At 52.6% G+C, this 27,470-nt stretch overlaps 12 protein-coding genes across 12 annotated transcripts; 6 read left to right on the forward strand and 6 right to left on the reverse strand.

Moving 5' to 3' along the window:
- Nucleotides 1-138: 138 nt before the first annotated feature.
- On the forward strand, nucleotides 139-1,375 carry V8C40DRAFT_243767 (F1F0 ATP synthase subunit i). Its single transcript, XM_083215507.1, has 4 exons — nucleotides 139-339; nucleotides 406-435; nucleotides 576-626; nucleotides 692-1,375. The coding sequence occupies exons 1-4, from the start codon at nucleotides 291-293 to the stop codon at nucleotides 751-753; spliced, it is 192 nt and encodes a 63-aa protein (XP_083073527.1). The 5' UTR covers nucleotides 139-290; the 3' UTR covers nucleotides 754-1,375.
- V8C40DRAFT_243769 (serine hydrolase-domain-containing protein) lies at nucleotides 1,354-2,650 on the forward strand. Its single transcript, XM_083215508.1, has 2 exons — nucleotides 1,354-1,602; nucleotides 1,764-2,650. The coding sequence occupies exons 1-2, from the start codon at nucleotides 1,410-1,412 to the stop codon at nucleotides 2,474-2,476; spliced, it is 906 nt and encodes a 301-aa protein (XP_083073528.1). The 5' UTR covers nucleotides 1,354-1,409; the 3' UTR covers nucleotides 2,477-2,650.
- A 140-nt stretch (nucleotides 2,651-2,790) lies between these two features.
- Nucleotides 2,791-4,418, reverse strand: V8C40DRAFT_265356 (proteasome regulatory particle lid subunit RPN5; the record flags this gene model as incomplete). Its single annotated transcript, XM_083219647.1, has 4 exons — nucleotides 2,791-3,378; nucleotides 3,444-4,163; nucleotides 4,218-4,274; nucleotides 4,335-4,418. The coding sequence occupies 4 exons, from the start codon at nucleotides 4,416-4,418 to the stop codon at nucleotides 2,791-2,793; spliced, it is 1,449 nt and encodes a 482-aa protein (XP_083073529.1).
- A 556-nt stretch (nucleotides 4,419-4,974) lies between these two features.
- V8C40DRAFT_243772 (WD40-repeat-containing domain protein) lies at nucleotides 4,975-6,752 on the reverse strand. The gene has a single exon (XM_083215509.1). The coding sequence runs from the start codon at nucleotides 6,535-6,537 to the stop codon at nucleotides 5,074-5,076; it is 1,464 nt and encodes a 487-aa protein (XP_083073530.1). The 5' UTR covers nucleotides 6,538-6,752; the 3' UTR covers nucleotides 4,975-5,073.
- Nucleotides 6,753-6,922: 170 nt separating this feature from the next.
- V8C40DRAFT_243773 (uncharacterized protein) lies at nucleotides 6,923-8,897 on the reverse strand. Its single transcript, XM_083215510.1, has 2 exons — nucleotides 7,797-8,897; nucleotides 6,923-7,723 (listed from the first exon to the last, which is right to left on the reverse strand). The coding sequence occupies exons 1-2, from the start codon at nucleotides 8,638-8,640 to the stop codon at nucleotides 7,203-7,205; spliced, it is 1,365 nt and encodes a 454-aa protein (XP_083073531.1). The 5' UTR covers nucleotides 8,641-8,897; the 3' UTR covers nucleotides 6,923-7,202.
- A 136-nt stretch (nucleotides 8,898-9,033) lies between these two features.
- Nucleotides 9,034-10,243, forward strand: V8C40DRAFT_243777 (SCO1/SenC-domain-containing protein). Its single transcript, XM_083215511.1, has 3 exons — nucleotides 9,034-9,330; nucleotides 9,410-9,619; nucleotides 9,679-10,243. Exons 1-3 carry the CDS (start codon nucleotides 9,115-9,117, stop codon nucleotides 10,102-10,104), a joined length of 852 nt encoding a protein of 283 aa, XP_083073532.1. The 5' UTR covers nucleotides 9,034-9,114; the 3' UTR covers nucleotides 10,105-10,243.
- A 200-nt stretch (nucleotides 10,244-10,443) lies between these two features.
- Nucleotides 10,444-12,329, forward strand: V8C40DRAFT_243779 (HAD-like domain-containing protein). Its single transcript, XM_083215512.1, has 3 exons — nucleotides 10,444-10,818; nucleotides 10,881-11,180; nucleotides 11,246-12,329. The coding sequence occupies exons 1-3, from the start codon at nucleotides 10,571-10,573 to the stop codon at nucleotides 12,078-12,080; spliced, it is 1,383 nt and encodes a 460-aa protein (XP_083073533.1). The 5' UTR covers nucleotides 10,444-10,570; the 3' UTR covers nucleotides 12,081-12,329.
- Nucleotides 12,330-12,713: 384 nt separating this feature from the next.
- Nucleotides 12,714-16,160, forward strand: V8C40DRAFT_243784 (kinase-like domain-containing protein). The gene is made up of 3 exons (XM_083215513.1): nucleotides 12,714-13,488; nucleotides 13,818-15,223; nucleotides 15,279-16,160. Exons 1-3 carry the CDS (start codon nucleotides 13,389-13,391, stop codon nucleotides 15,993-15,995), a joined length of 2,223 nt encoding a protein of 740 aa, XP_083073534.1. The 5' UTR covers nucleotides 12,714-13,388; the 3' UTR covers nucleotides 15,996-16,160.
- On the reverse strand, nucleotides 16,066-18,715 carry V8C40DRAFT_243788 (BTB/POZ domain-containing protein). Its single transcript, XM_083215514.1, has 3 exons — nucleotides 18,220-18,715; nucleotides 18,095-18,143; nucleotides 16,066-17,994 (listed from the first exon to the last, which is right to left on the reverse strand). The coding sequence occupies exons 1-3, from the start codon at nucleotides 18,439-18,441 to the stop codon at nucleotides 16,247-16,249; spliced, it is 2,019 nt and encodes a 672-aa protein (XP_083073535.1). The 5' UTR covers nucleotides 18,442-18,715; the 3' UTR covers nucleotides 16,066-16,246.
- A 1,058-nt stretch (nucleotides 18,716-19,773) lies between these two features.
- On the forward strand, nucleotides 19,774-22,129 carry V8C40DRAFT_212455 (kinase-like domain-containing protein). The gene is made up of 2 exons (XM_083212124.1): nucleotides 19,774-20,267; nucleotides 20,360-22,129. Exons 1-2 carry the CDS (start codon nucleotides 19,865-19,867, stop codon nucleotides 22,063-22,065), a joined length of 2,109 nt encoding a protein of 702 aa, XP_083073536.1. The 5' UTR covers nucleotides 19,774-19,864; the 3' UTR covers nucleotides 22,066-22,129.
- Nucleotides 22,130-23,641: 1,512 nt separating this feature from the next.
- Nucleotides 23,642-24,460, reverse strand: V8C40DRAFT_212463 (uncharacterized protein). The gene has a single exon (XM_083212125.1). It carries the CDS (start codon nucleotides 24,340-24,342, stop codon nucleotides 23,818-23,820), a length of 525 nt encoding a protein of 174 aa, XP_083073537.1. The 5' UTR covers nucleotides 24,343-24,460; the 3' UTR covers nucleotides 23,642-23,817.
- On the reverse strand, nucleotides 24,460-25,341 carry V8C40DRAFT_287048 (uncharacterized protein; the record flags this gene model as incomplete). The annotated part of the gene is made up of 1 exon (XM_083222633.1): nucleotides 24,460-25,341. One exon carries the CDS (start codon nucleotides 25,339-25,341, stop codon nucleotides 24,820-24,822), a length of 522 nt encoding a protein of 173 aa, XP_083073538.1. The 3' UTR covers nucleotides 24,460-24,819.
- Between the last annotated feature and the right edge of the window lie 2,129 nt (nucleotides 25,342-27,470).

Raw genomic sequence — 27,470 nt, forward strand, 5'->3', positions numbered from 1 at the left:
ACACTAGTGGTGCTGTGGAGCAGAACAAAGAGCAAAACTTAGGTAATCCAAATATCATGTGATAACTCATGTGATTCTGCTGGGTACATCGCAGCAGGTACCTTTCGGCCGGTCGATTGAATGCCTTAGGCAGAACATCCTTGTTCGGCTACCGTTGGAATCGCTGCTCCGAAGCCTCTGGTTGGACTAAAGGGAAAAAGGCTCGTTTTGAAGACTTCACCAGCCAACTTCGTCCACCCCCCCGTCCTCACTCAACCGCTCCCTCGCACGACCTCTGCAATACCGCCATCATGTCTTGGTTCGGCGTCGTCCCCTTCAAGAAGTTCCCGGCTCCTTTCCGTACGTCCCCCGCGCCGGCAATTCCTCTCTGAAAATGGTGTTTGGGACTGACAATTCGCCCTGCAGTGAAGCCTTACTGGCCTTTCTTTGCCGCCGGTATGTGATTTCTGCGAACAATCCTCGATCGATTTTGAAACGGTGTCTGCGTCGATTATGCGCCGATTGCGCCGGGACTTTGCCGCTATCATGATTGTGGGAGAAAACGAAGCCTTTGACTAACATGGAAAATCTCCCAGGCCTGGTTATTGCTTATGGCGCCAACTCTGCTCAGAACGCCATGATGGCCTGTATGCGCCCTCCCCTCGAGCCTCCTATGCTGGAGCTTGACTGATGACTGACACTATTTGCACAGCCGACGAGTGGAAGAACGACCCTCGCAACCCCAACGCCAAGGCGGCCCCCAAGGCTCACTAAACCGCATAAAAAGGAAAAAATGGATTGCGAAGGAAGTTGGTGGAGGAAGGGATATATACTCGGATGGCTCGAGAGCATGTAGCGCGAGAGTCTCGCTGCACTGTATCATAGACTCGCATTCAGGGCTGAATAGACCTTTGTGATGAACAAGCAACAATTGCTATGAGCTGTGATATTGCAGGTATGATGTGGAAATCTGTGAAGTTGCGAGAGCATCATTCCCCTGCGCTCATACAAATTACGAGAGAAAACGAGTGTTGGACAGCTTGGAACTGCATATGTGAAATATCTTGCTTTGATATCAAGGCTACCCTGATGTGCTCTGACTTTTAATTCGTACACCAAGCTAGGATATAAGCTACAACAACACAAGCCAACTTATCTTGTATCAAAACACAAAATACATGAAAAAACAAAACAAAATAGAGCTCTCAGTCACTCTGTCATCCAAAGCCGTACAAACTAGCCAATTGCATATCCGTTGCTCCCTCCGAGCTTATCTCGGCATCCCAAACATGGCGCTACGCTACAGACTGGAACTTCTAGTTTTTTCCCTCGTCAGCCACGGATTACTAAGTCAATCAATCTCCCAACTTGAGATATACAGTCACCCAACTCACACCTTTTCACTCACACACTCACTTACATCCCTTTAGATGCAATCTTTTTTGTTCAAATCTTGCAAATCTAGACCGCCGTCTTTATTCATAGCATTTCGTTCATCGTATACATCAGCTTTCACTCTCCGCGCAATGTCTTCAGCGTCTACGCCGATTGGCACGCCTCGGCCTGAACAGCAGGCTCAGAAGAATGGCGTAAAGAAGGAGGTTAAGATACTAATGATTCATGGTATGTACAACTTTGTCTATGTCTCTTAGTAAAGCTTACACCCTTCATCCTATCTTCATGCCCGTTATCTCAACATGTTTCACTCACTCCCATCTCACCTCATATCACTCTCATACTTCTCACATCAAACCCAAACACTGACACGATATGAAAATAAAAAGGCTACACACAATCCGGCGCCCTCTTCCGCGCAAAAACCCGTGCCCTGGAAAAACTCCTCGCCAAAACCCTCGCCCCAATCTCCCTCCTCCCCGTGCTCTCCTACCCAACAGGCCCCAACCGCCTCCTCCCCACCGACATCCCCGGCTTCAAATCCCCCGCCGAATCACAAGGCGGCGACGCCCCTTCCGCAGACGAACTCCCCGATACCTGGGGCTGGTTCCGCAAAGACGACGCCACCAGCACGTACCGCCTCTTTGACGAGGGCATGGCCGTCATTACCGATTCCATTCGTGAGGCTGGCGGTATTGACGGTGTCTGTGGGTTCAGTCAGGGCGGTGCCATGGCGGCTTTTGTTGCTTCCGCTCTGGAGCCATCGAGGACTGTCTTGGATGGCCCAAAGGGAGACTGGGCTCGGAAGCTGCGAGATGCGAATGGTGGCCAGCCGGTCAAGTTTGCCATTTCATATTCCGGCTTTTACGCCGGAATTCCTGCTCTGGAGTGGCTTTATGAACCTAAGATCAAGACGCCGACACTTCACTACATTGGTAGCTTGGACACTGTCGTCGATGAGAGCCGAAGCCAGGCATTGGTGGATCGGTGTGAGGAGCCACTTGTTGTGGTTCATCCTGGTGGCCATCACGTCCCTGTGTCCAAGGAATGGGTGATGCCCCTGGCTGGGTTTATCAAGAATCACGCGAGTGCCACCGAGTAGAGGGCGAGTTTATAAAGAAGCAGAGGGAAACGAGAAGAGATGGAATCATTGAGCGATAGACACGAAACTAGAACCCTAGACTTATTAGAGAGATTTGTTTATTTAGTTTAGCAAGGCAAGCCACGATGGAAATAAAAAGGACATAGCACAAGCATCGCATAAGCGTTACATAACCTCAGATTTCCTTCCGAGGACTATCTAAGCTGTATCATTACAAGCTGTGAAATCCCCACCAAAGCCGTGCCCGCAAGTATTCATTGTAATATTGCTCCTTTTCAATGCGCCATGCCGACCCCTGCCTCCCAATCAGCCGTCTATTTAGATCCCGTTGGCTGGATGCGTGCCATCATCTCCTCCTTGGTAATGAGGTGGTCGATCCTCTCCAAGAGCCCCAGCAAGCTCTTCATGTTGTGGCTCCACTCGTTCAGAACATCGTCTGCGTCTCTAGGCTTGGCGAAGCTGACGATTCGTGCCGGTCGGTCGATCTTGGCATACACAGTCTTGGAGGTGACCAATTCACTAATGTACTTTTCCGTCTCATCCTCCGCAAGGTCAAGGAGCTCGGTAAGGCGGCTCATCTGGATGCGAGTGTAGTACTTGGCAATGACCCGAACATTGTGCTCGATAACGCGCTTGCGCAAGTCCTCCCACCGCTGGTTGGCCTTTTCATCTGCAGACTGTCCGGGTTGAGCGTCAAAGATGTCAGTGCCGCACAGATGCGGGCCGAATCTCTTGGCGATTTCGGGCCACCGCATCAGCTCGTGAACTGTAAAGAGCCGGAGAAGCTCAGCATCCTCAGAAACCTGAGAGTTTCGAGAGTCTCTGTGTATGCGCTGAAGGAGGTCGTGTTGTTCGTTGTCGTAGGGAGCAAGGATTACAAAGTAGATGATGCGTTGGAGAACCTGCCATGACAAGATATTAGCATCTGAAACAAGAGTGGTATAATGGAGCTGAAGCGCAGGCTTACAGGGCGGAGTTTGGCGGCGTCTTCTTCGACAGCCTCAGTATCAAGAACCTGGCGGTAGTTCTTGCATGCGTCCAGGTATTTGTCTTCATGCTTCGCCAATGTAATCTGCTGCTCATAGTAGGCCAGCTTCAGATCCGTTGTATCATCCTCCTTTTCCTCTGGGACTTCCTCTCCGCGAGCCTTCTTCTTCTCACGCTCCTTCTGTTCCTTTTCCAGCTGCTCGGCCGTCTTCTTGGGCTTTCGCGCCAGGTATCTTGTGCTAATCTTTCGGCCCAGAATGGCCGCCTGTGTCCAGTCGCCGCTCTCAATGCAGAGCGCAACTTGGGCTAGGATGAACTCTGTCTTCTCTCGTCGGTCCATGGAGCCAAAGGTTTCCACCTGAAGCTCGCACAGGATCTCTGTAGCCGCCTTGACGTCGCCCTGCTGCTTCTTGATGTCGGAGAGGATCTTGGTGACACGAGCGCGCTCGACTTCGACAAAGATTTTTCCTTCAGTGACCGTTCGCAGCGTCTCAATGACGGAGAGCTTTGTCTTTAGATCGGGAGTGTCATCGAGGAATCCGACAACGGTCTGGACCATCTTGGTGATGGCCTGCTTGAGTTGGCTGTGCTTCTTCGACAGGACCAGCGTTTGGTCGTTCATTAAGCTCCAGTCGCCGGCATTTTTGCATGATGTGACGATTGCCACGAGGATTCGGGATGTTGAGGCGAGATCCGAGGCCTATCGAAGTGTCAGGGGAGCTCTGGAAGCTCGAGCTGGTGTGAGTTGGCTTACTTGGCGGGTTTGCTTCTCAAGAGCGGCAAGCTTCTCGATTGCGCCCTGGAGGTTGGTCTGCTCAAACACGTTAACTTATATAAGCCACAAGTACGTCTCCAGCAAAGAGAATCATACCTTGGCCAGGCTCTCAGCCTCTGGGAGCTGCTGGTCAACCTCCTTGGAGAAGTCCTTCTCGGGCTTGAGGGTTGCCTCGGACATTGTGGCGTTGCTGCGTCGACTCGGCGGCTAGAAGGAGATGCTGGAGGTGCGTGTCGTATTCGGGATCTGGGAATCGCCGGTCGGGAACTGAAGATCCAAAGTCGACTCGATGATGCTTTGCAAACGATTCAACTCAGGTGGGAGGGTTGGTTAGTCTGATAGTGATTGGCGAGGCTGCTGTGGGTAACGCAAGAGGCACCTGCCTGACGTCCTCAGCGTATGTAATCCCAGTCTAGGCCAGCCCCCACTCTAGAGCTGTGGGAACAAAGTAACCCCGGACACAATCGATAAGGCGGCATCAGCTCTTGGAAGCTTTGGGATGCATGACATTTTACATGTATGAGAGCGGATGCACTCATTTACAATCTGCTCGCTGGATGAAAAAGTAGACGATTGTTTATTCTTAGTTTTTCAATGATGATGCTCATAGTTCGGCACTCAGAGACCTTCAATACGCTAAATTGGATGCTTGTTACTGGAGTTTGTTGACACTGTTTAAGCACTTTTGGGACGTCGACTTATAAATGTCACTTGCGAAGATGAGGAGAAAGAATAACCAAAGAAAAATAAAACTGGTATCCAAAGCCGCCAGGATGATGGGCAGGCTATTTTAATTCATACCCTCTCCGTCTCTACCTTTGCATCTATATCTCATTTATGCCTCGAAAACCAATGAAACACCATCATCACCAGCCGTCACCAATCTCTCGCCAGTCTGTCCTTGCACGAAACCTAAGACACCGCCGCCCTCACCATCGCCCCTGTGGCCTCTCCACTCCTTCAGTAAGCCAGACGCTCCTCCCTCAGGGGCGCCAGTAGCACCGCTGGCTCGCAGGTCCCATCGTCGAACAACGCCGTCCATGCCGCAGCTTGTGAGCAGCCATGAGTTGGGCACAAACTCGACCTTGACGACAGAGTGCTCCTCGTGAGCACCGACGAGGTTCTTTCGGATAGCAAAGCGACGGGTTGCGTCGAACACGGTAATGGAGCCGTCTACAGAGCCGGCTGCCAGAAGGGTGGTGGGAGGGTTCGTTGATGCGACTGACAGGGCAATCGTCTCGATGCTGTCAGTCTGGCTGTGAAGCGAAGCTAGGATCTGTCCACCAGTGGTCGGGTCAGCGGCAGACTTGCCGCCTCGAGCTGACCTTGCTGGTGCGGCAGCTGTGAGACGAGGAAGAGAGACGATCTTGATAGCGCCGCCAGCACCGCCAGTAGCGAGGAATGCGCCCTTGGGGTCAATGGCAATGGAGTATAGACCGCCTTCGACCTCGAATCGCTGATCCTCGGGCGTCAGTGACACAACCGTCTGGCCGTTGTCGTTGGAAAGGCCCTGTGCAGCAGCAAGTCCCCACACATCCCAAACGTATAAGCTGCCATCCTCGGAAACGGTAGCCAGTAGCTGTCCATCCGGTGTCCAAGCTCCGGCTGTGCAAGAAGCAGTGTGCAAGAAGTAAGACTGGACAATCTGGAGAGGGTTGGAGGAGTCGGAGGGATCGATTGTGTAGACCCAGACGGAACCGTCGTTGGCGCCGAGGGCGATGGTGTTGGGATTTGATGGCGAAGGGCAGGGCGCAACCCAGTTGATCTCTTCGACCTCTTGCGCCTCTCCGAGGAGAGTGACCTTGACGCCCGTAGAGGGCTGCACGTCTGTCTTCCAGGCTTTGACCCTACCGTCCAGGCCTGCGCTGACAAGGACCTCACCCTGAGGAAGGGTCCAGGTTAAAGCATTGATGGAGTCTGTGTGGCCCTGTAGAGAGTACAGGCTCTCGAGCTGAGTTGTCTGAGGCTGGGCAGAAGGATCGCTGGCGTAGCTCGCGGGGAGCACAGGGCGAGACTGGGCGGCGGAAGCATCAAAGAGCCAGCCAGCTCCAGGAGCATTGTCGGCCTCACCGGCAGAACCGCCAACAGCGATCAGCGAAGGGTGAACTGGGTGTTGCGCGATGGTGAAGAGAGAGTCTTGGGGCAGATCGAAGAAGGCAATCGAGTCGTTTTGGAGGATGAGCTCCTCGTTGTCGGAGTCCATGGCGAGGTCATCGTCGTTGGCGACTTCTTCTCCCACATCCTCAGCATCGAGGAGGTCGTCGTCAATCTCGTCCTCGGGGCGGTTAGGAGCAGACATTTTTGCGATGCGACGGGAGGACAAGAGTAGAATGGGGGATTTTAACAGATGCAAAAGGAGAGGATAGCTTGGTCGCCTTTTGACAGAGGGTATAAATAAAGAAAGGAAATCGATGGCAAAGGGAAAACGAGTAGAAGAATCTCGGATTCCGGAAGAAGAACCAGCTGTTTGTTCAGCTGGAACGAGACGTCACTTCTGCTTGATAAGCAAAATCTTCGGGCTTCTTGATGCTGGTAGGATTTTTTTTTTTTTTTTCGCCTTTGACCCCTCCCCCGCCATTGGCTTGGAACCCCACCAAGTTGTGAGTCCTCGCCGTGGTGCTCACTAGTACAGCTGTAGACTTGTTGCTGTTTCACATGCCAACTGGAAAGCTTGATTCTTTGCTTTGAGATTAAAAGTGAAAAATAGCTAGTATAGATGCTTGAGATACTCTTGTAGTGAATATGAATCCGTGTCAAAAGATAGGAAATATAGGAGGGCTGCACATAGCATCAGCTAGCGCTAACATCATCTTATATACGCTATATGGGAATGTCCTGCAACCGGCAGACCAGGAAGCAGATGCTTCATTAAACTGGGTTATTCCTTGCTTCAAACGCCCGAAACTCCTATATCCCGACTTGATATCCTTCCGTAAAAATCATTCTCTTGCTGAACTCAAATTCTCAATCTTCAATCACCTCAACCCAGTTCTTCTCAGCCTGTCTCCTCCTCCACCTTTCCTCAGCAGCCTCCCTCAGTATTCGTTCATCCTCTCCAACTTCCGCCGCCTGATCCGCCATTTCCTTGATCTGGTGCTTAACAGCAAGGAGCAGCATCTTATGCCAGCCACTGTGAATCTTGCACCGCTTCCGCTCGCACATGCCCCTGACCTCGTCGCCTTCTCCCAGGGGGTCGTCGACCTTTGATGCTTGAAAGATGACCTCGCCTTCAGGAGACTTGACAAAGGCAGCAAAGGCGTCTCGCGCGCAAATAGAGTCTAGTCTATTGTCGTAGCCGCAAATGTCCTCTCCGATTCGGCCGGCGCTGATGGCTGCTCGGCGGCGTTCCTGGACCATTTCGACCAACGTCATCATCTTTTGGCATAGGAGAGTCTCTTCTGCTAATTTGAATCGAGCGTTTGCCTTTTTGTCCAAATATTCCTTCTCTTCCTCTGTTAGAATCTGAGCAAGGCGCTCTTCAGCTGCTGTGAGAGTTGTTAGCAGGAATAAAGAGAAAAGAAAAAAAGCCTGCAAAAAGCCACGAGCATTAATATTTACCTGTTTCATCTCCATTCATCTCAGACGGTTTGCCTGAAAACGGCGCCCTCAAAGTCCATGATCCATCCCCATCAATAGTGGCAAGGTCGCTACTTAGCAGCGCCATGAATTCTTCCTGAGACAACTCGTCGCTCAGCGCAGCCTTTGTCCTGGCCTTGGGCAACTTGCTTAGCATGCGCTCCCACCATATCTGAGCATGCTCATCCGAACAGAAGACGCTTGGCGGACTGTGTGTTAGACGAGCCGCCTTTCGACAGGAGCCCAGCGTGCATGTTTTCTTGTATATCGTCATCAAGTTGTCTGTAGTGCAATTTGGACAGATGAACTTTTCAATGAGGCTCTCTCCAACATCCTTGGCGAGGTGCACGCACTCTCCATGGAACCAGTCCTCGCATCTCTCACAGCAAATCATCCAGCGATGGTCATCTGGCCCTCTGCAGATGCAGTATGGTCCATTGTCAGACTCGTCATCTTCGTCGGATGCATCCTCCGCCGCGGTACTGTTGGCCTCACTGCCCATCGTCGATCTAGCTGACTTTGGCTTCTTAGGGTCCCGTACGGATTTTGGGCGTTTTGAAGGCTTTTTGACAGTAGATGCTGTGCCCTTCTTCTTCTTCGCTGCGGATGTTGAGCCTGCCATCGAGGGTGCTGGATCTGTGGTCTCTGCAGTTTCTGTGGAGGGCAAGGGAGTCGAGGATTTGAAGGCTGGGACGGCATCAGAGTGAAGTGGAGCGGGCGAATTCACCGCGCTCTCACTTTTGATGTCCTCATCAATAAGCTCGAATCGCGTCTCCATGATGTAGGGTCCTGTGTCTGCCCCTGTGCTTATCCGCGTCGGATCCATTGTTAAGGCTTTGAGTAGAGCATGAACGCTGCAAGTGAAATTGCCACCAGCCAACAAGCAAATGCTGAGTTACCCCAGCTTCGGCACAATACAGAAAAGATTTAACACGGCCACACAAGACAAGTCATTCCCCTGGTCAGTATACAAGACTCTATGACAATGAGATATCACAATTACAGCCTTGGGTTGGGACTGTTGAGCTGCGTTCAGGAGGCGTTCATACTGAAAGACGGAATTTGTACCTGACTAAGCCTTTCAGTGGCATCGTGTAGTCACTAGGACCGCTGGAAGGGAGGATCAATGCTCTGTCGGCAGATATCCGGCGATTCGACATGGATCTGGCTAGTGGCATTAATAAACAAAAAAAGCAATAACTTGCTCACGGCGGCATGGTGGGGCAGCATCTGTCGATATTTGGCAAGCTTCAACTTGCTTTTACCAAGACAGCGCAATAACAATTGCGGCGCAGAAACCATGTCGCATTCGATCGCCTCATCAAGGGCCCTTCAGGGCGCCCTGCGGAATCTCCCTGCGCAACAATGCCGGCGATGCTTCTCGAGCGGCGCATTCCAGCCGAAGCAGCTCCGGCCGGTCCTCCCACGATCGCCGGTCCAGTCCCGACAGCCGATTACACAGAAGCGAACGAAATACAAGACCATCGAGCAGGCAAAGAGCCGGTATAGCACAGGGGTATGGAGGAACTCTTTGCCTCTGGCTAGATTTTGATCAGCTTTGTAACAGTCATGGACTTTGCTAACTCGTTGGGCAGCCTTTCTCATTGAAAGCGGCCGTCTTGTTTGTGGCTACATGCGGTGGACTGGTGTGGTACTTTGAGCATGAGAAGGAGCGCATGCAGCGAAAGAGAATAGCAGAGGCCACCAAGGGCGTCGGTCGTCCCAAGGTTGGAGGAACCTTTGAGCTGACGGATCAGAATGGCAAGACGTTTACCAGCGAGATGATGAGAGGCAAGCACTCATTGGTAAGCAGACTTTGGGACCAGGCGATGACTTGTCATGGGAGATAATCTAACTCGGCCAGGTCTATTTTGGATTTACTCGCTGCCCCGACATCTGCCCCGAAGAGCTCGACAAGATGGCCCGCATGCTGGACATCGTCGACGCCAAGATCCCCAACAACGAGCTTCTGCCCATCTTTGTGACGTGCGATCCGGCCCGCGACGACCCCCCGGCGCTCAAGAGCTACCTCGCCGAGTTCCACCCCAAATTTATCGGCCTGACGGGAACATACGATCAAATCAAGGACCTGTGCAAGAAGTATAGGGTGTACTTCAGCACGCCGCGAGATGTGAAGCCCGGCCAGGATTACTTGGTTGACCACAGCATATACTTTTACCTGATGGACCCAGAGGGCGATTTCGTCGAGGCACTGGGGCGACAACACTCGCCGGAACAGGCGGCTCAGGTGATTGTTGATCACTTGAAGGACTGGAAGAACAGCCACTGAGCTTGTCGCTGTTGCGGAGACGAGAAGCGCAATGTAAAACGACTTGTTTGTAACAGTAGTGTACCATTAAGCCATAGAAGGATGGACGCCCAAGAAGCAATGAACCACTCAATTCTAATACAGTGAACGCATCGCATCATATCCTAGCCCAATCATCCCTTTTCGTCCTTATTATGTGACAAGATTGAATATTCGTGGGAAACTAAACTACAGTTTACGTGCAGTTGACCTGCGTTGATTTGGTCGCCTTCTAGTCGCGGTTGTAGCGGAGGACGCCGCCTAAGATAGTGGAGATACGGATCCCGGCCAGTATCGGCGCCCTGCGACTCAACGGCCACATGAACTTGCTCCCGCATATTTGTATCTCGACCGTCACAACGCCGTCTTCTGGTGCAATCGCAGCGAGGCCTCTAGGATCGATTGACAATATCACGACGATCAAGGCCGAAAGTTTTTAGCCTACGAGATGTCTCGCGCACGGGTTTTGGGCCGATGCCGGCCGGCGCCCGTATCGCGACTCGGCCTCATCATTCGGCCATGGCCAGCTTTCAACAGCTTCAGCGCTGGTGCAGCTCGAGCAAACACCAGTAGGCGGGGATTCCATGCGGCGACATTTCTGCAAGAGAAAGTGAATTCGCCTTCTCGGCCCTTTCAACAGGGTCCTGTGGACGACACCTCACGCAAAGCTTTATCCGAGATTGCCTTTGCCTTTGAGTACGTTGGTTGAAGCTATCCAGAGAGGGCGCATATAATAACTAAGAGCGCCAAAACCACAGCATCGATGGGGTTTTGTATCAGGGTTCAAGGGCAATTCCAGGAGCCAAGGAGATGCTCAGGAAGATTAGATCGCACGACATCCGCTACGTCTTCCTGACCAACGGCGGCGGCAGTCACGAAGATGCCAAGTTCAAATCACTATCTAAGCGTCTGGGACTCTCGGAAGACGAGGATGTGATCCGCAACCGGGTCATCCTCTCGCACACGCCGATGCGAGGGTGGGATGAGAGCGTCAAGAAGCAAGGAACAGTGCTGATTACGGGATCTCACCCAGAGATTGCTCGCAGGGTAGCCAACGAGTCGGTGTAAACCCCATGCCCTCTGCAACGTCTTGGCAAAGAAAACTGACATGGATTTGTATAAGATACGGATTTGCCAGGGCCGTGACGCCGGCAGACATCATCGAAGCCAACGACAAGGTGTATCCGTTTGACAACCTGCGAGAGAGCCTTCACAGAGAGTCGAGGCCGCTTCCTGACGGCAAGATTGTATCAAACACCATTGACCCCTACAGCAAGGACGTGCCGGCGAACCAGCTCAAGATTGACCAGATCCTTGTCTGGAACGACCCGAGGGATTGGTCCCTGGACATTCAGGTGATCCACGATCTGCTCATCTCGCATCGCGGTTATCTAGGCACGATATCCGACAAGAACGGCAACGCTCAGCTCCCCAACAACGGATGGCAGCAGGACGGCCAGCCACAGCTCTGGATCTCCAACCTGGACCTCTTGTGGAAGACGGAGTACCCCGTCAACCGCTTCGGAACAGGCGCGTTTGTCGAAGCGCTAAAGGGCGTGTGGGCCGCATCGACGGGCGGCGCCGAGCTGCAGTTCAGCGCCTTGGGCAAGCCATCCAGACACACCTACGAGTACGCACACGACCGGCTGCTTCACCACGCGCCCGAGGAGCCGCACGGCAAAGGGGAGAAGAAGAAGCCGCTGAGGCGGGTTTACATGATTGGCGACAACCCAGAGAGTGACATCCGGGGCGCCAACGAGTTTGCGCCGGCGGACGGGACGGAGTGGGTTTCGATATTGGTCAAGACTGGCGTGTGGAAAGAGACTGCGGCGGAGAGAGAGCCGAGGTACAAGCCGACAGTGATTGTGGACGATGTGGTTGAGGCGATTGCGTGGGCCATGAGGAATGAGGGAGTGGAGGTGACGAGGGAGTGGCTGGCGAGTGAGGATTGGGTCTAGACGAGTCTGAGTGTGACTGATTCCTTTGTTCAATTTTTTGTTGTCTCACTTCATTTCGGGCAGCGACCTGAGTGGCTAGAGTATGCGTCGGATAGAGCCAATAGAGCCAAAATAGAGCCAATGGATTTGTACGAGTATGTTACTAGAAAGTGCGCACGCGAGCACACGAGGGAAAAGTGGGCTAATAAAAGACCCTCAGCCCTTTGAGGCACGCTTGGGATTTCCTCATGCGGCGACCGAGAGAACGGGGATGATGGCTCTCTCTTCAGGGGGGATATCTAGACTATGTGTGCCTGTCCATGTTTGTGCACTCGTATGTGTGGCAATGCAATGTAGCATGCAGGCTCTCAGCTACATCCAGGGCGAGCATGTAGTACATAGGAGATGGAGAATGAGGATTGGATGGGATAGAGGAGGACAAGATAGGATAAGACAAGGGGGGAAGCGTTCGTTCGTTTGGTCGAGTGAGTGAGTGGAGGTTTGCTAGTCTTGGGTAGTTTGCTGCATAGTGGAGAGAATAGAAGGCTTATCACATGTCTGGCCGTCCATGTCCGCCAACGACAGGCCAAAAGACACCTTGTCAGTGCAGCGCGACGGGCCGCGAGTCCCCTTGGCTTGAACCTTGTGAATCCCCTTGAAAGGGTCCAGTATCAGCATGAGAAAAAGTAAAATAGACATGGAAATCAAAATAGGATCAGCACAGTCTAGAGCCCAAAGCCACCTCCTGCTGCTACGTCATACAGCTGTTACGTCGACACCTCTTCGTTGCTCTCCCGGTCTTTTTCTTGGTTTAGCCTTGTGCGATCCCTCCAACAGCCCAGCCTAGTTCAAATCCCTTATCACAACTCAGCACGGCTTTTTTTCCTCCTGGGCTTGTTGCTAGCACGAAAAAAACAGCGTGGCGTTCACTCAGGACTAGTAGCACCTTGTCACAGCCCAGAGTCTTGACTGGGGTCACGAGGGCTGCTTTTGTCCTTCCCCAGATCCCTTCCTGTTTTTCTACGCTCTCATTTTTTTTCCCCTACTTTGTCTTTCTTATCTTTCACTTGGACACAGTTCTTTCTTTTACCTTTCCCCATCTTTCTGTCGCTAAGCGAAGTTCTGTCGACAATATTAGTGGACGTTAATTCTGGAACCGGGTTTTGTTTCCACGCGACACTCTCTACTAGCGACTTTTCTTTTTTTGTTGAGCCGTCTTGAAGCGCCTGGAACCCCCACGCCAACTCTTTTGCGCCTTTGTTCACAACACTTGATAACTGCAACATTCCTGTCCACCACAAAGAAGAAACCTCGCGTTGTCTGACGCAAATGTCTGAAACCCCAACCCATCCTCCGGCGCCCTTGCGCTCGGCTCTCAAGATGGACGACGAAGCGGTGCGAACTCCGCCTGCCAGCGGCACTCTGAAAGGTACGTATGAGTGAACCATCTTCCAGCCAATGACGCCGAAGGAGGCTGTATCGCCTTTACTCTACGACTGCGAAACTCCCACCGCGAACTGGATAATGCTTTCCGCAATGATCGAGCGCTGCCATATTGCTTCGGTGACGATAATTTCGCCTGTTGTAGCGGGGTTCAGCTGGTGGGGTGAAAGGGCATGTCGACGTCTTTTGCTGGCTGTCCCGGTCGTCGATCTCCTTCGTGCGCTTCTCGTCGTGTTGCCATCGGCCGATGAGGTAAAATACTGGAATAAGAAGATGTGGAATGGGGTACTGAGCCTGGGCTTACACTCGTCACAGCCGTGCAGATTGCCGATCCTGTCCCCGAGGACTATATCGAAGACGATTCGCACCATGGCAAGCAGCGCCGTCCAGGGGCTCCCGCTCGCCGATTGAGCGGCAGGCTGTCTGCAACTGCTTCGCCAGCGATCCGACCTGTGGATGATACAGCCCTCTCGTCTCACCATCATAGTCATAGCCACCGTCGAAACCACCAGAGCGAGAGGATTCTGGCCCAAGTTGGAGAGTGGCTGGAGCGAGAGCGCCTGAAGGCCTTGGCTAGGAAACAGAAGCCTCGTCGGCGCAAGTCCAAGTCTCCCCCGTCCGACCAGGCACAAGCCGAGGCCGGTGCAGCTTCTACGGCTCCTATCCCCCCTACGCGCGAAAGATCGAATTCCACAAGCTCGCAATCCAGCGACATCTCTTTCGATGGCTTGCAGCATATTCTGGAGAGTTCCATGGCTTCCATGGGGCTTACCACGCTTCCAAAGTACAGCCCGCGAGTTGGCCCCAAGCACCGACGACCGGGTTCGCGCTCGGCTCTTCATCGTACTGCTTCTTCGGATACCGATTATGTTGATGGTGACGCCATCGTACCTAGCTGCGATGCTTGGCTAGACAATTCCAAGACAATGAGCTACACTGGCGGAGCCAGCATCAGCACGGATGATGTATCAGCTCAGGCGACCAAGGTCGAAAAGGAGAAAGAAGCATGGACTGTTTTCAAGAACGAGATTCTACGCATAGCCCACACTCTGAGGCTCAAGGGGTGGCGCCGTATCCCCCTCGGCAGCGGCGAATCCATGGCTGTTGAGCGATTGAGCGGCGCATTGACCAATGCCGTATATGTCGTCACTCCCCCGGCCGATCTACCCCAGGCCGACGGCAGGAAGCCGCCGACAAAGGTGCTGCTTCGCGTGTATGGACCGCAGGTGGAGCATCTTATCGACCGAGAGAACGAGCTCCAGGTGCTGCAGCGACTCGCGCGCAAGAAGATTGGCCCACGACTTCTGGGAACCTTCAAGAATGGTCGCTTCGAGCAGTTCTTCAATGCCATCACGCTCACTCCGCTGAATCTGCGAGAGCCTGAAACCTCGCGGCAGATTGCGAAGCGTATGAGGGAGCTGCACGATGGCGTTGAAGTGCTGTTGCACGAGCGTGAGAATGGGCCTGGTGTGTGGAAGAACTGGGATCAGTGGCTGGATAACGTCGGCCGCATCACTAGTTTCTTAGACAAGGAGCTAGAGAAGACGCCAGAAGCCGAGAGGAGAAACTCGATCGCCCATGCCTGGAAGATCAACGGTTATGTGTGTGGTGTTCCCTGGGAGCAGTTTAAGGAGGTTGTGATCAAGTACAGGGCCCATCTAAACAACTGCTACAAGGGTCACCGTGCCATCAAGGACAGGCTTGTGTTTGCGCACAACGATGTGAGCACCTCCTTTACACCCTTTGATCTTCTATTGGAAACTGACCCTTTTTTAGACTCAATACGGCAACATTCTTAGGATTCGTCCTGATGACGAAAAGTCGCCGCTTCTGCAGCCTGCAAACAAGCACAAACAACTTGTCGTCATTGATTTTGAATACGCAGCTCCCAACACCGCCGGACTCGAGTTTGCCAACCATTTCACGGAATGGATGTACAACTACCACGATCCAGTGATTCCCTTTGCCTGCCACGCCGATCGTTACCCAAGCCTTGAGGAGCAAAAGCGCTTCATCAGGGCATACGTGGACCATCGCCCGCAGTTCCCGCAGGCCAGCTCGACGCCCCGGCTGACACCGCTTGATACCCCCAGCGCCGCAGCCACGCCATCGCTTCTGCCGACGACGTCCAGCAGCTCCATTGTCGACTTTATGCTGGATGCTCGCTACCCTGGCGGTGACTGGGGCGCAGTCGAAAAAGCGCGCGAGGAACAGGCCGAGCAGCAGGTGCGAGAGCTCATCGAGGAAGCTCGACTCTGGCAGCCGGCGAACAGCGCTCAGTGGATCGCATGGGGTATCGTGCAAGCCAAGGTACCGGGTCTGGACGGAACCCCTGCTGAGGAGGAACCTGGTGCGGACGAATTCGACTACTTGAGCTATGCCCAGGACCGGGCCATGTTTTTCTGGGGAGATGTTGTGCAGCTGGGACTGGTTAAGCTGGAGGAGTTGCCGGAGGCACTGCAGGCGAAGATCAAGATTGTCAAGTACCTTTAAGCGTTGCAGCCAGATTTCATGTATACCTATTCAATATTTGGTCTTTTGGTTTGTTTCTGATGCTCTGCAGTTGACTTGAATCGTTTGTTGTGTGCGGATTCTAGTATTGTACAATTAGAAGCAAATAGGAGTAAGCTAGCGAGTCTGTATAAATGTATTTCAAAATGCTATGAGTGCCGCCTGTATACGTGTGTATTTTGTATGTAACATCATTTTAATCTCAATATAATATACCCATATATCATGTCCACTCACGCATCCAGTTTCAATCTTTCCAACATGGCATCAATCTTTTGCAGCAAAATCTGGTAATTGATGGCATCCGAAGCAAACTCATCCTCGGCCGTCTCCCCATCCAACGTCCGCACCGCTTCGTTGCCTCCCTCAACCTCGCCATTCTCACTCTTCTTCACTCCATTAACCTCATTGCTCTCACTCTTCTTCACTCCGTTAGCCTCACTCTCCTTCAAGTCAAACTCAGCAACAGCAGCAGCAGCAGCAACAGTGCCATCAACGACGTCCGCCGAGCCGTTCGCCAGCGCAGCCACCATCTGGGCGCTAATCTCGCCGTCCTCGTCCATCATCTCCTCGAGGCCGGCGTCTTCGAAGCGCAGCCGGAAGCGCTCGGAGAGGTAATACCGGATGTCGTCGAGCAGCTCGATAGTGTCCGTCTCCTCACGCTTGGTGATGCGGTCTGCGCTCTCGCGGATGAGCTCGTGGAAGTCGGGCTCGTCGATGTAGTCCTCCAGGCGCTGGGCGAGGTATCGCGCGGCGAACTCTTCGAGGCGCTGGACGCGCAGATCCCACGCTGCGTGGATGACGTCGTAGATGTTGATGGGCTCTACTTCGACTACTTCTACTAATTCCTCTGTTGTTGCTGCGTTTCCTTCGGTGGTGATGTTGTGTGTGCGGTCGATCAAGGCGTTTGCTGTGCCGCTGCCGAGAGTGCTGATGGCGATGGCGGCCTTATTCTTGAGACTGTCGAGGAAGAGCATGTCGGCGGCGTAGAGCAGGTCGAGCGCATGCTCGAGCGGACATGGGGCGTTTTCGGTGTAGAGGAAGGACAGGATGAGCTCCAGCACGGCGGGCGTGCAGTCGACGGTAATAACATGCAGGTGCTCCGACTTTTGCGACTCGACAAAGTCGCCCGAGAACATCTTGTCAAAGTACTCGCTGCGGATGAGCATGGCCTTGTGGGCGGGATACAGGACAGATTTCCTCGCCTTCTTCGCGCCGTTGGTCTGGGAGGAGGAGGAGGAATGGCCGATGGGGATGCCGGCGGCGGTGATGTATCCGGAGGTTGAGTCGGCAGGGCCGCCATCGGATTCTTCGCCGGCGGCTTCGTCTGCCCGCAGGAGAATGTCTGCGAAGATGGAGTTGTCGTGCTTCCACCGGACTTCGTCGACGCGGTCTGTGTCGACGACCATCTTGTGCGCCAAGACGCTCTCCTGGAAGAAATTGCCCAGCTGGTTTAACGCCCTCTCAACTTCGTCTTGATACCGCTGCCGTGCCAATCGACGGTCATTTCCCACCAGGATGGCCTCCCACAGCTGTTCAATCTCGAGCAGCTTGCTGATCTTGTCTAGGCCCTTGGCAACCTCCTCCTCGGTTGCGGTGCTACCTGGAGGCGCAAGATCCCTCGGTACTTCACCTAGATAGATATACCGAACGGCAATCTGGAATGCCTCTACGGGAATAGTCGATGATACTTTCCATGATGCTGTTTCTGGAGCTGCCTCGAGTTTCCTGCGAAAGTAGGGCGTCCTGGATGCGAGCAGGAACTTGTGCAGATTGAAAGACTTGGTCTCGGCATCAAGCGAAATGTCCGTCGTGTTCGGAGCCGGACGGCCCAACAGGGTAGAAATGTGTGACGACCAGTAGACGTAGGGATCTGAGCTCTTGGAGAAGTCATATTGCAGCAGCAGATTGCGGATTCTGTCGTTGAGGGCGTTGTATATACAGCGCTCTCCCTGGAATGTGTTTCTCTCGGCGAGGGCGCCTATACACGGGGATTTGGTTTAACAAGATGCTCTTTTGTATAATGTCCAACTTCATGAACCCGGTATAGGAAAAGGTGTAAGATGTAAAGAATGACATACCGGACTCTAGTAATAGCTGAACCAGCTCATAATGCCCACACAAACTGGCCTACATGAATGGATTCTCGTCAACTCCCAACCCCGCCATTGATTGCCCATATTTATTGCCACAGCAAAGCACTCACAATGATCAAGGGCGTGTAATCAAACTTGTCCTTGCCGTTGATGTTGACGCCCATGCCAATGAGCTCCTGGCACTTGCGCAAATCGCCCCGGCGGCACGCCAGCAGGAAATCATGAAACTCTGCACTCGTGTCGAGCGGGTTCTCATCCCGCAGCACGCCGCTCTTGATCAGGAGGCTCTCCTCGCCCAGCTTGCCCTCGAGCTCATGCTTTCCCAGCACCATTGTATGATGCAGTATTCCAAACTCCAAGATAAGAAAGAAGACACAAGGGAAAATAAAACCTGTAACTGATTTCGCTATATGAGGGTATATAGAGAATGAAATGAAAGAAAAAAGATGGATGGATGGATTATGTAAAGGCCGTTTTACGGAGATAACTTTGCCGCTTATCGGGTTTTGAGCATGTCACCGGAACTTGCCATCGCGGGCCCGCCCGTGCTATTACTCCGGGCTTTTTGTACAGCGTCATTCGGGCAATGGATGTCATCAATGTCATAGATGTGTCTTTTTGCCTTGACTGCTCCGGATTATCTATTTTGCAAAAGCTCCGTCTTACTAAGTGCATCTTGGACATACAGTGTCGTCTACAGTAATAAGTGTGTTGTTCTACATTAGAACTAGCAGTTTACCCTAAAATCCAAGGCCGACCTTTGCAGCTTTCTTGCTCGTGACCGCCACAGCAAACGGCAGAAATGACAATTACACCAAATGAGAAAAAAAAAAAAAAGAAAAGACGCCACCAAATAACACATCAACTTTTGCATCACGCATCACACGTCACACGCCAAGCCACAACGTTTTTTGACGGCCAACGGCACTCCGGTTGCTCCCCCAAGTCCCTATCGATAAGCGGATACACCCCGGCACTTCCCTTTTCGGCCCGTTGCCATGGCAGCCACACGATTTGTTTACATCCCATCCGCACCAGCATCCCCGTTTTAGCTGCTTAGCGGCCTGCGAATTGGCGGAGCAAGGGTCCCTTTTGGCCGCATCGCAGCAACTCGTCGTCCGTCTGCCGCAGCCAGCAGCACAAAGGTGGAAACGCACGCACTGCTTTGGGCTTGGAGCCGGTTTTTTCTTGCTAACAAAGCCATCAGGGCCCGCCCCATTTAGGTGCTGAGCCGTTGCTCTCTCTGTCCATTGTATTACCTTTCCGACATTCACACTTTTTTTCTCCTCCTCCGAAGTAGCATCACCAGAACAAGCTTTTTCTCCTAGTGTTTTCGTTTTTTGGCTTTGGTACGAACTCTGAACAAGCCCCGAGGAGAGCCACAGGATATACATTTTTATTTTTTTGGTCGTCTTTTATATATCCTCTTAACCTTGTCTGACGCCCCTCCCTCCCCCCTCCTCCTCCTTCGTCCTCTTTCTCTTCCCTGGCTGCAAAGTCGGAAACAGGTTCCTTTATGGGGCTCGGAAGCAGACAAGCATCGTTGGTACCGCCGTGAAAGCCCCTCAACATGTCGTACGAGGACAAGTACGAGACGCTGGAGAAGATTGGTGAGTTTAAAACAGAAGCGGCATGTCTTGTTTTTTTTGAGTTCGTTGCCAGCTAAAACATTGGCGGCGCCTTTCTCCCCCCTCTCCAGGCCATGGCTCCTTTGGCATCATCCGCAAAGTCCGCCGCAAGGCCGACGGCTTCATCATGTGCCGCAAGGAAATCTCGTACCTTCGCATGTCGCAAAAGGAGCGCGAGCAGCTCCACGCCGAATTCCAGATCCTGTCCCATCTCCGACACCCGCACATCGTCGCATACTACCACCGCGAGCACCTCAAGGCGAGCCAGGACCTGCATCTATACATGGAATACTGTGGCAACGGCGACCTGGGCCGCGTCATCAAGGACCTGCAGTTGAAGGGCCAGAGAGCCCAGGAGAGCTTCGTCTGGAGCATCTTTAGCCAGCTGGTTCTGGCCCTGTATCGCTGCCATTACGGCATCGACCCTCCGGAGGTCGGCGGCAATGTCTTGGGCGCAGCGGCCGGAATGGCTCCCAAGACACCAGCCGGAGCTATAACGATTCTACACCGAGACTTGAAACCTGAAAATAGTAAGAATTATATACATTGCGCATCCTCGCTAGGGGAATTGCCTGCTGTTATGTTTTGGCCAACATAAGCTGACCCGGCTCTCTGCCTACAGTCTTCCTCGGCGAGGACAATTCCGTTAAGCTAGGCGACTTTGGCTTGTCCAAGATGATCAAGTCGCAAGATTTCGCTTCCACCTACGTCGGTACTCCGTTCTACATGTCGCCCGAAATTTGCGCCGCCGAAAAATACACTCTCAAGTCCGATATTTGGTCGCTGGGGTGCATCATCTACGAGCTCTGCGCTCGCGAGCCGCCCTTCAACGCAAAGTCGCACTATCAGCTGGTCCAGAAGATCAAAGACGGCAAAATCAACCCCTTGCCGGACATGTACTCTCCCGAACTCAACCAAGTCATCAAGGACTGCCTCAAAGTCAACCCGGATAGGAGACCGGATACTGCGCAGCTGCTTAACTTGCCGGTTGTGCGGCTCATGCGGAAGGAGAAAGAGGTGGTTGACCTGAACAAGGCACTCAAGGCGCGCGAGGAGATTCTTCGCGAAAAGGAGACGGAGCTGAACTTGAGACTAGTGAATTTGGACAAGGACAAGCACCTGATACGAGAGGAGCTTGATGCGTCTATCCGAAGAGAGTGGGAAGTCAAGGCCCGGCTGGAAATCGACCGCCACATTAGTATCGAGGTGGAGAAGCTCAAGAAGCAGTTTGATGAAGAAGTCAGGAAGCACGTGGAGAGAGAGCTGCAGAGCCGCCGTAAGAGGACTCCGTCGCCGCCGACAAGACAAGTTCAAGTTCAGGTTCCAGTTCAGGCCGATTCTCCCCCTGCAAAATCGGAACACGCGCACACGTCCTCTGCCGATGGAAGCGGCGACGAGTTCCCTTCCACCACCGACATCACCGAGCTCTCTTACTCAAATGAGAGCCCCGACACCAGCAAGGAAATCAAGCGGACGGCACGGACGCCATATACCAGAGCGCAGACGTTCGCCGGCCAAGTGAGCACCCCTATGGACATTGAGATGACTTCACCCGGCGCCATGGCCATCGCAACGCTGTCACTATCCCCACGCCGCCACGGAAACACGAAGGCGCGAACGCATCAAGGTAATATCTTTATTGCGAATGCGACGACGACATCAAATCCCGAGAAGTGGGAGAGAGAGGGCGCCAGCCTGGATTCGGACGACGAAGACATCACGCCGCCCTCGCCGACACGACACAGGTCCTCTAGGAATCCCTTCACCAGCAAGAACCGGCCGATCCTCAGCCTGAGCTCACAGAAGACGTCGAGTGTTGCCGCCCGCATTAGGACCAGCGGCGCCAGCTCGAGCGGTTTCGTGTCCAAGCAGGCTGTTGTGCCACCGGCGCAGACGAGCAGCCGCACGCGCTCTCCAGCCAGCCGGTTGACTAAGATTCCCTCCGTTGCCAACCTGGGGCTGCAAAATACGGTCAGCGAGACTAACACTCCCTCGCCGATATCGTCATCCTCTACGTCGTCATTGTTGGGCCATTCCCGCAAGTTGTCTTCTAGGAAGGACGCATCCGATACGCTCAGCAAGGCGACTAAGAGCAACCTTAAGGGCCGGACGCTCGTCGAATTGCAGCAGGCGCGTGCAGGAGGCCGACCCATGAGCGTCTCGAGCGCACCGGTGGGCGAGAACGTGAGTCCTAAGAGATCCAGAACCTCGGCATACCGGGAGCGCGTGGTCAGCTCCGGATACGCCGAGCCGGTGGCCGTGTGGAACCCGGATGTGGATGAGATGCCGAGTCCGTTCCTGGACCGGCGCCGCATTGCGAGGGTCTAGGAGGCCTTGTGGCGGTGAAAGTTGAAGGAGAAGACGGAGAAATAAGAAAAAAAAAGAGAAACAGAAAAAAAGAAGCTTGCTTTCCTTCGGGGAGTTTGGCAAACTGGGATTGTTTTGGCTCCTTTTTTTAAGAATATGCTTTGCAACGGCGCCCCCCTTTTTTGCTTTCCGAGGGCTTGCTGCTGTGCAACTTCATCTCATTCCTGCATGGCATCAAAATTGCATAACATCGATTGATCACCGACATCATACCGCGAAGAAACCACATACATATGGATACCATACATTGTACCTCTTTTTACACCATTTGATTCTAGCTGTTGTTTTTTGCTTTCTTGTCAGAACATGGCTGGGCAGCAAACTTTGGGGCGAACCTCATTTTTCGACTTTTTTTCCCCCCCTTTTGCATGGAACATTCAACATGCTAAGAACTAGCATTCAGCACGAGTTTGCGTTGCTCGTGTGTTATTTTCGTTTAATCATCATCTTGTTTCCCCCTTTTGTCTTTCTTTTTTGTTTATATTGACGGATATGTTCTTTTTGGCATTCGCTCAATGGGGGAGAGGTGAGCGTGAAAGACGAGACGAGTCAGGTGGGGGGCACAGCAGAGCTCTTGAACTTGAACTCGGTCTTTTCTTACAGCGGGAAATGGGGAGGAAGCAATAGATGCGGAAGTCATTCAGCAGACAGCACACCCCCAACGGGATGGAGTTCTTTTCTCTTTCTCTTCTTTTCGCCCCTCCTTCTTTTTTCTTCCCTTCTTGTTATGTATTTTGTGTTTGTGTTCTTTTATTGTTTCACTGTTATGAAGAAATGTGGCGTGTGGGATGAGGATTTTTTATTTAAGCTGGCCTGGGTTGGCTGGTATCTTTTTTTTTTGGTTGGTCTTGGTCTTGGGTCTTTTGCTGTTTTGGCTTGGCCTTTGGTTTTAGGCGTTTTTGGGAGAGATGGAGATGAGATGATTACATATAACCAACCACAAGACCAATAACGATATTTCAGAACTATGGAGTGCTGCTCGTGATATTGTATGTCTGCGTGTTTGTTATTTGAGTCTGACGTCTTGATGGGGCGCTTGATGAAGACATATGATCCCCTTTTCGCAGACGAGACGGGATTTGTACGGGTGTATTGAATGGATTGATTTCTTTTTACCGTCATTGTATCTGTATCATACCATGTGCGATAATGCGCGGGATGAAAGACGACTGAACGGCATCCCTTTTGCCACAGGTTGGCCTCGGTCCACTTATGCAACGTCGAACTCGAAGCAGACGAGATAGAGAGCATGCGTCTCATATCATGATCTAGAGCACCGTTAGATTAGCAACGCAAACCATATAAAAAGCATACGATAAATGATAAGTCCTCCTCAGTCACTGCATCACAGTCAGAACGACACGATATCTCGAACCAAGACAAAGACAACATGCAGAGGCATAACCCACGAACCAAAACGCTCTGATATGCCCATTTGCGTCCAATCAAGACGACTCCGAATATCTCTCCACTCACTCTAGCCAGCTGTTCAACTCCAGTTAGACGGGGTGAATGAAATCATCTTTTTTAATCCATTGGATCGGCTCAAAGTGATTATGCAGCCATTGATGCGGTGACGGGACTCTCCGCAACCAACCAGCAACCCGGTCTACACCGAAATTGACAGACGGCAGAAGGGAGGGGGCAAGACCAAGAGAAGAGGAAGCTGATTATGGCTGGCGCCTTTGTAGATGCGCCAGCTCACATTACGTCTTAAATAATACTAATAGTGACTAAACAATGCGCTGCTGCGTCTTGATGCATACCGCCTCGCCTCGCCTCGCCTCTCCACGGGAGGGGATGAATGCATTGCATCGACGTAGCCAAGCGCTCGCTTGCGCAATCAATCCAAACACCGTCCGTCCAGGCTGCTCGCTGCCTGACCAAGGCAGGTCGGTGCCTCTCCTTGTGTCGACGCCTGACGGGAAAACACAATCTTTCCGCATTTCTCTCAAGGGTATAAAAAGCAAATCGCAACGTGACCGCGTACGCCGTATCCCCGGTATCATCTGAAATATGAACAATCATGTTTCTTCCTCGTTCCCTGGTGAACAAATTGGTTTTCAACAAACATGGACCTGGTATCCCCAGCTCCCCCCGTATCCCAGATAGAAAAGGAGAAAAACATGGAAGGAAAAGGAGAAGACAGGGTGCACCTGTGGCAGCATAGGCTGCAGTGTAGCGGACAATTGGGTAAAAAAGACATGGAAAAGTGAAAATGGAAAAGTAAAAAAACATTGAAATGAATCAAATGCGCAGAATTCAACGCCATAACCAACAATGACCCAAACTGATAAACTAAATCGACGAGCCGTGAGGCTTTTTCCCTTCTTGCCTAGCCGCGAGGCCTCATCCATCTTTAAGGAACTTCCGTTGCCGTAATCCCGTAGCCTCGAGAATGATACAACTCCTCCCTAAACCGTGCCTGCTGGGGCGCTTGAAGAAGACAAACTTTTTTTTTCCTTTTGAAATGTCATATTTCCTTTCCATTGGTAATCCTGCAAGATATCTTTTTGTGTCGATGGACTCGCCTCCTATGGCAAGCTTCCAAGTCTCCCTCGTACAGCGTGTGAAATGTTATCCACAAAATCGGCCCGTAAAACTGCTGGCCGCAGGGTCGCTCTAGCCGGGCGAAGATGAAAAAAGGAAAGAGAGAGATGAGGGTGAAAAGAAAGATAAGAAAGAAAAGAAACATGGTGGCATTGGCGTCCTGCATCATTTATGGCGAGACGAACTGTGCTTGTGCTTGTGGTGATGTGTAGGCGAATGCTTGTGTCGACTTGACGAGCCACCGCTACTCTCCAAATCTCTCTCTAGCGTTTCGACCCTTGATCTGTATCCTTTGACAATCTCCTTGATATGGGCTATCCTGTCGAAATCGACCTCGAGTTCATCAAGCTGCCGCAAGATGTCCATATATCGTGCAATTTCGGCATCGGCGCCGTCAATGATGTTGCCGGCTCGGTCGTATTGAACCTGTGTGAACATTTGGGCTTGTTCACTGAGATGGCGGATGTTCTGCTCGATGCCGGCCATCAATCGATCAAAATATCGCCCCAGAGCTGATAGCGATGAGCTATCCAGCATCAAGAGGCCTTGGCTGCTGGCTCTGCTGGCTGCCCTAGAGCTTGCCGAACCTCCGCCGCCTCCCAAAGCCGCCTGGCCTTGCCGAAGCAGCTGGATCTCTTCGGCGCTGAGTCCCAGTTGTGTATCCGGCACGGCATTGGAAGTGGCCATGGCTGGCTGTCGTGCGAGGCGCTACGGCGCCTCTGGGACAGAGAGAGCCACTCGTGGCCGTGGCGAGGTCAGCAAAGTAGCAAGACGGATGGCTATGGTGTCGAAGTCGAGGATGGTGGAGGGTACGGCGATGGTAATAGCGGTAGGTGAAAACGATAGAGGACGTCGGATCGATTATACCACGGGACGACGAGGTTTAGGTTTGCGATGGAAAACGAGGACTGTACTGTGCATGAATATTCGAGTGACGATGGCGTCTGGTCCGGCAAAGTCAATGCACAGAGGGTCATGGTCTCCGGGTGATGACGGCAGTGATGTGCATGACACCGCAGGTTGGATTGAGAGCTGGCGGCGCGCAAGTGGTTTGAAACCGAACCCCGGTGTGGCCAGGTTTTGGCGCAGGCCTTATCCCAGGATCTTTGTACAGTCAGGAGCTTGTGATTGGAGAATCGGTATCGTGGGGGGGAAGGCGGTCGTTGCTTCTGGCCGGCGGCTGGTAGACGTTGTCACCTTTTTTAAGCCGCAGAAGCCAAGCAACGCAGTGAACGGCAACGGTAAACAGCAACGATGAACAAGATGTCGATTCATCTGTCGGTGGAAGAAGAAGCAAAGAAGGCATTCAAGCTCAAACAGGCGCCCGAGGTTTGTGAATGGCCCGGCACCAGCGATGGGACAGGGCCATGGCCTGTTTGAAAGCTGCCCGATTCCAGCGGTGCGGGCGGCCAGATATTAGTGTCCAGGCGAGTATGAGGTACCTGCGATGACCCCACGTTCCACTAACAAGAGCTCAAGCCAGCCTGCGAAGCAACTGACCGACAAACCATTCCGGAGTAGCCTGTGAAGGAGGCCAGCCGCAAATTTGAGCCTCTTCCGCGCTTGTTTGCACGCCTGGGCTGCTCTGCCGGGAGCTATTTTTCGCATGTTTATGCACTAGAATTCAAAGTTCAAAGGGCTGTGAATGGCTACCAATCACATGGCTCTGGAACCATCGTCGAATATCTAGCTCGAGGCCGTTTGATCTTTGACGGCTACCAGCATGCATTCACTGCAGGGGTAACCGCTGCACGCCGGGTAATAAGTCTTGGGGGCTGATTTGTGCTCCGCCCATCGAGATGGAATTTAGTCTGGCCATTCGTTTTTCTTGTTCGCCGATAACAAGCTGGGCAAGGAGGGGCGAGCTAGCTGGGCAAGAATCCGAGGGCTGAATACATAAGTCGCGGCATCGCGTTTGCCGGCCCGTCTAGACAGTAAGATTGCAAGACGCTTTGCTGCTAGCTGGGAGGAAGCTCTTTACTAGAGCAACGGACGGCCGGAGAGATGATGCTGAGGTAACGGCTGTCATAATGCGGTATCAGATCAGAAAGTCCGCAGTATGCAAAACTGCTTGATCAATAACAACCGCTGCAAACGCCCACCACCCTCTCTCAGAAGGGAGAATAGCGGAACTGACCGGAACAAGCGATGTTATACGGATCAGCATCGACCGGATAGGAAGCTGCCATTGAGACAAGGGAGCCGGGACGAAGCCAAACGGCCAAAAGATGGTGTGTGACGGTCAGCACCTAACGGTGACTAGAAGAAAAAGGAACGTGAATTAATTACGGATAGCGAGTCAAGGAGGAGGAGAGGAGGGAGAGGAGGAAAAAGGAAAAAATGAGAGGCGATCACGAGGGGGGTTGAAGCCCCTCCCCTTGGCTGGGAAAGAGCGTTCGTGCCGTGGTACTCTTGCAGGTACCTCGAGATATTCCCAAAAGACCCTTGTCCTATTGACATCCATTCTCCCTCTTCATACATTCACCATCACAATCGTCACCAGCATCAGTATCAGCATCGACATCTTCCTCTTCTTCTCCGTTGTGGCCCTCATCCTCATCCTCACCTTCACTTTCACCTTTCACCTTTCACAATCATCGCCAATCTACTTCACGTCTTCTATCCAAGATAGGCCAGAAACACCCAGACGGAAGAGCCTTTTTTGTCCGACGCGACTCTACCCAACCAGCATCCCGTCCAATCTATCCACAGCCACAAGACGCCAAACGGCCCCTCACCTCCCTCTCTTCCATCGTCGAACGCTCTCAACGTCCCTTTTCTCTCTCCATCGCCGAAAGGTCACGCCCGCCGCGGAT

The sequence above is a fragment of the Trichoderma camerunense genome (genome assembly GCF_050948025.1).
Source record: "Trichoderma camerunense strain CBS 138272 chromosome Unknown V8C40scaffold_8, whole genome shotgun sequence".
Taxonomy (NCBI): Eukaryota; Fungi; Ascomycota; class Sordariomycetes; order Hypocreales; family Hypocreaceae; genus Trichoderma; species Trichoderma camerunense.

Coding starts and splice junctions, on each gene's coding strand:
- V8C40DRAFT_212455 (XM_083212124.1), top strand. CDS start 19,865: ATGTGCCGCAAGGAAATCTCGTACCTTCGCATGTCGCAAAAGGAGCGC. Junction 20,268..20,359: donor AGACTTGAAACCTGAAAATA/GTAAGAATTATA, acceptor CTCTGCCTACAG/TCTTCCTCGGCGAGGACAAT.
- V8C40DRAFT_243788 (XM_083215514.1), bottom strand. CDS start 18,441: ATGGTGCTGGGAAAGCATGAGCTCGAGGGCAAGCTGGGCGAGGAGAGC. Junction 18,144..18,219: donor ATTACACGCCCTTGATCATT/GTGAGTGCTTTG, acceptor CCATTCATGTAG/GCCAGTTTGTGTGGGCATTA. Junction 17,995..18,094: donor TCAGCTATTACTAGAGTCCG/GTATGTCATTCT, acceptor CCCCGTGTATAG/GCGCCCTCGCCGAGAGAAAC.
- V8C40DRAFT_243784 (XM_083215513.1), top strand. CDS start 13,389: ATGTCTGAAACCCCAACCCATCCTCCGGCGCCCTTGCGCTCGGCTCTC. Junction 13,489..13,817: donor TGCCAGCGGCACTCTGAAAG/GTACGTATGAGT, acceptor CACTCGTCACAG/CCGTGCAGATTGCCGATCCT. Junction 15,224..15,278: donor TTGTGTTTGCGCACAACGAT/GTGAGCACCTCC, acceptor ACCCTTTTTTAG/ACTCAATACGGCAACATTCT.
- V8C40DRAFT_243777 (XM_083215511.1), top strand. CDS start 9,115: ATGTCGCATTCGATCGCCTCATCAAGGGCCCTTCAGGGCGCCCTGCGG. Junction 9,331..9,409: donor AGAGCCGGTATAGCACAGGG/GTATGGAGGAAC, acceptor CTCGTTGGGCAG/CCTTTCTCATTGAAAGCGGC. Junction 9,620..9,678: donor TGAGAGGCAAGCACTCATTG/GTAAGCAGACTT, acceptor TAACTCGGCCAG/GTCTATTTTGGATTTACTCG.
- V8C40DRAFT_212463 (XM_083212125.1), bottom strand. CDS start 24,342: ATGTTTTTTTACTTTTCCATTTTCACTTTTCCATGTCTTTTTTACCCA.
- V8C40DRAFT_243769 (XM_083215508.1), top strand. CDS start 1,410: ATGCAATCTTTTTTGTTCAAATCTTGCAAATCTAGACCGCCGTCTTTA. Junction 1,603..1,763: donor TAAGATACTAATGATTCATG/GTATGTACAACT, acceptor GAAAATAAAAAG/GCTACACACAATCCGGCGCC.
- V8C40DRAFT_243772 (XM_083215509.1), bottom strand. CDS start 6,537: ATGTCTGCTCCTAACCGCCCCGAGGACGAGATTGACGACGACCTCCTC.
- V8C40DRAFT_243767 (XM_083215507.1), top strand. CDS start 291: ATGTCTTGGTTCGGCGTCGTCCCCTTCAAGAAGTTCCCGGCTCCTTTC. Junction 340..405: donor GAAGTTCCCGGCTCCTTTCC/GTACGTCCCCCG, acceptor TTCGCCCTGCAG/TGAAGCCTTACTGGCCTTTC. Junction 627..691: donor TCAGAACGCCATGATGGCCT/GTATGCGCCCTC, acceptor CTATTTGCACAG/CCGACGAGTGGAAGAACGAC.
- V8C40DRAFT_243773 (XM_083215510.1), bottom strand. CDS start 8,640: ATGGATCCGACGCGGATAAGCACAGGGGCAGACACAGGACCCTACATC. Junction 7,724..7,796: donor GATGAATGGAGATGAAACAG/GTAAATATTAAT, acceptor CAACTCTCACAG/CAGCTGAAGAGCGCCTTGCT.
- V8C40DRAFT_243779 (XM_083215512.1), top strand. CDS start 10,571: ATGTCTCGCGCACGGGTTTTGGGCCGATGCCGGCCGGCGCCCGTATCG. Junction 10,819..10,880: donor GAGATTGCCTTTGCCTTTGA/GTACGTTGGTTG, acceptor CCAAAACCACAG/CATCGATGGGGTTTTGTATC. Junction 11,181..11,245: donor GCTCGCAGGGTAGCCAACGA/GTCGGTGTAAAC, acceptor GATTTGTATAAG/ATACGGATTTGCCAGGGCCG.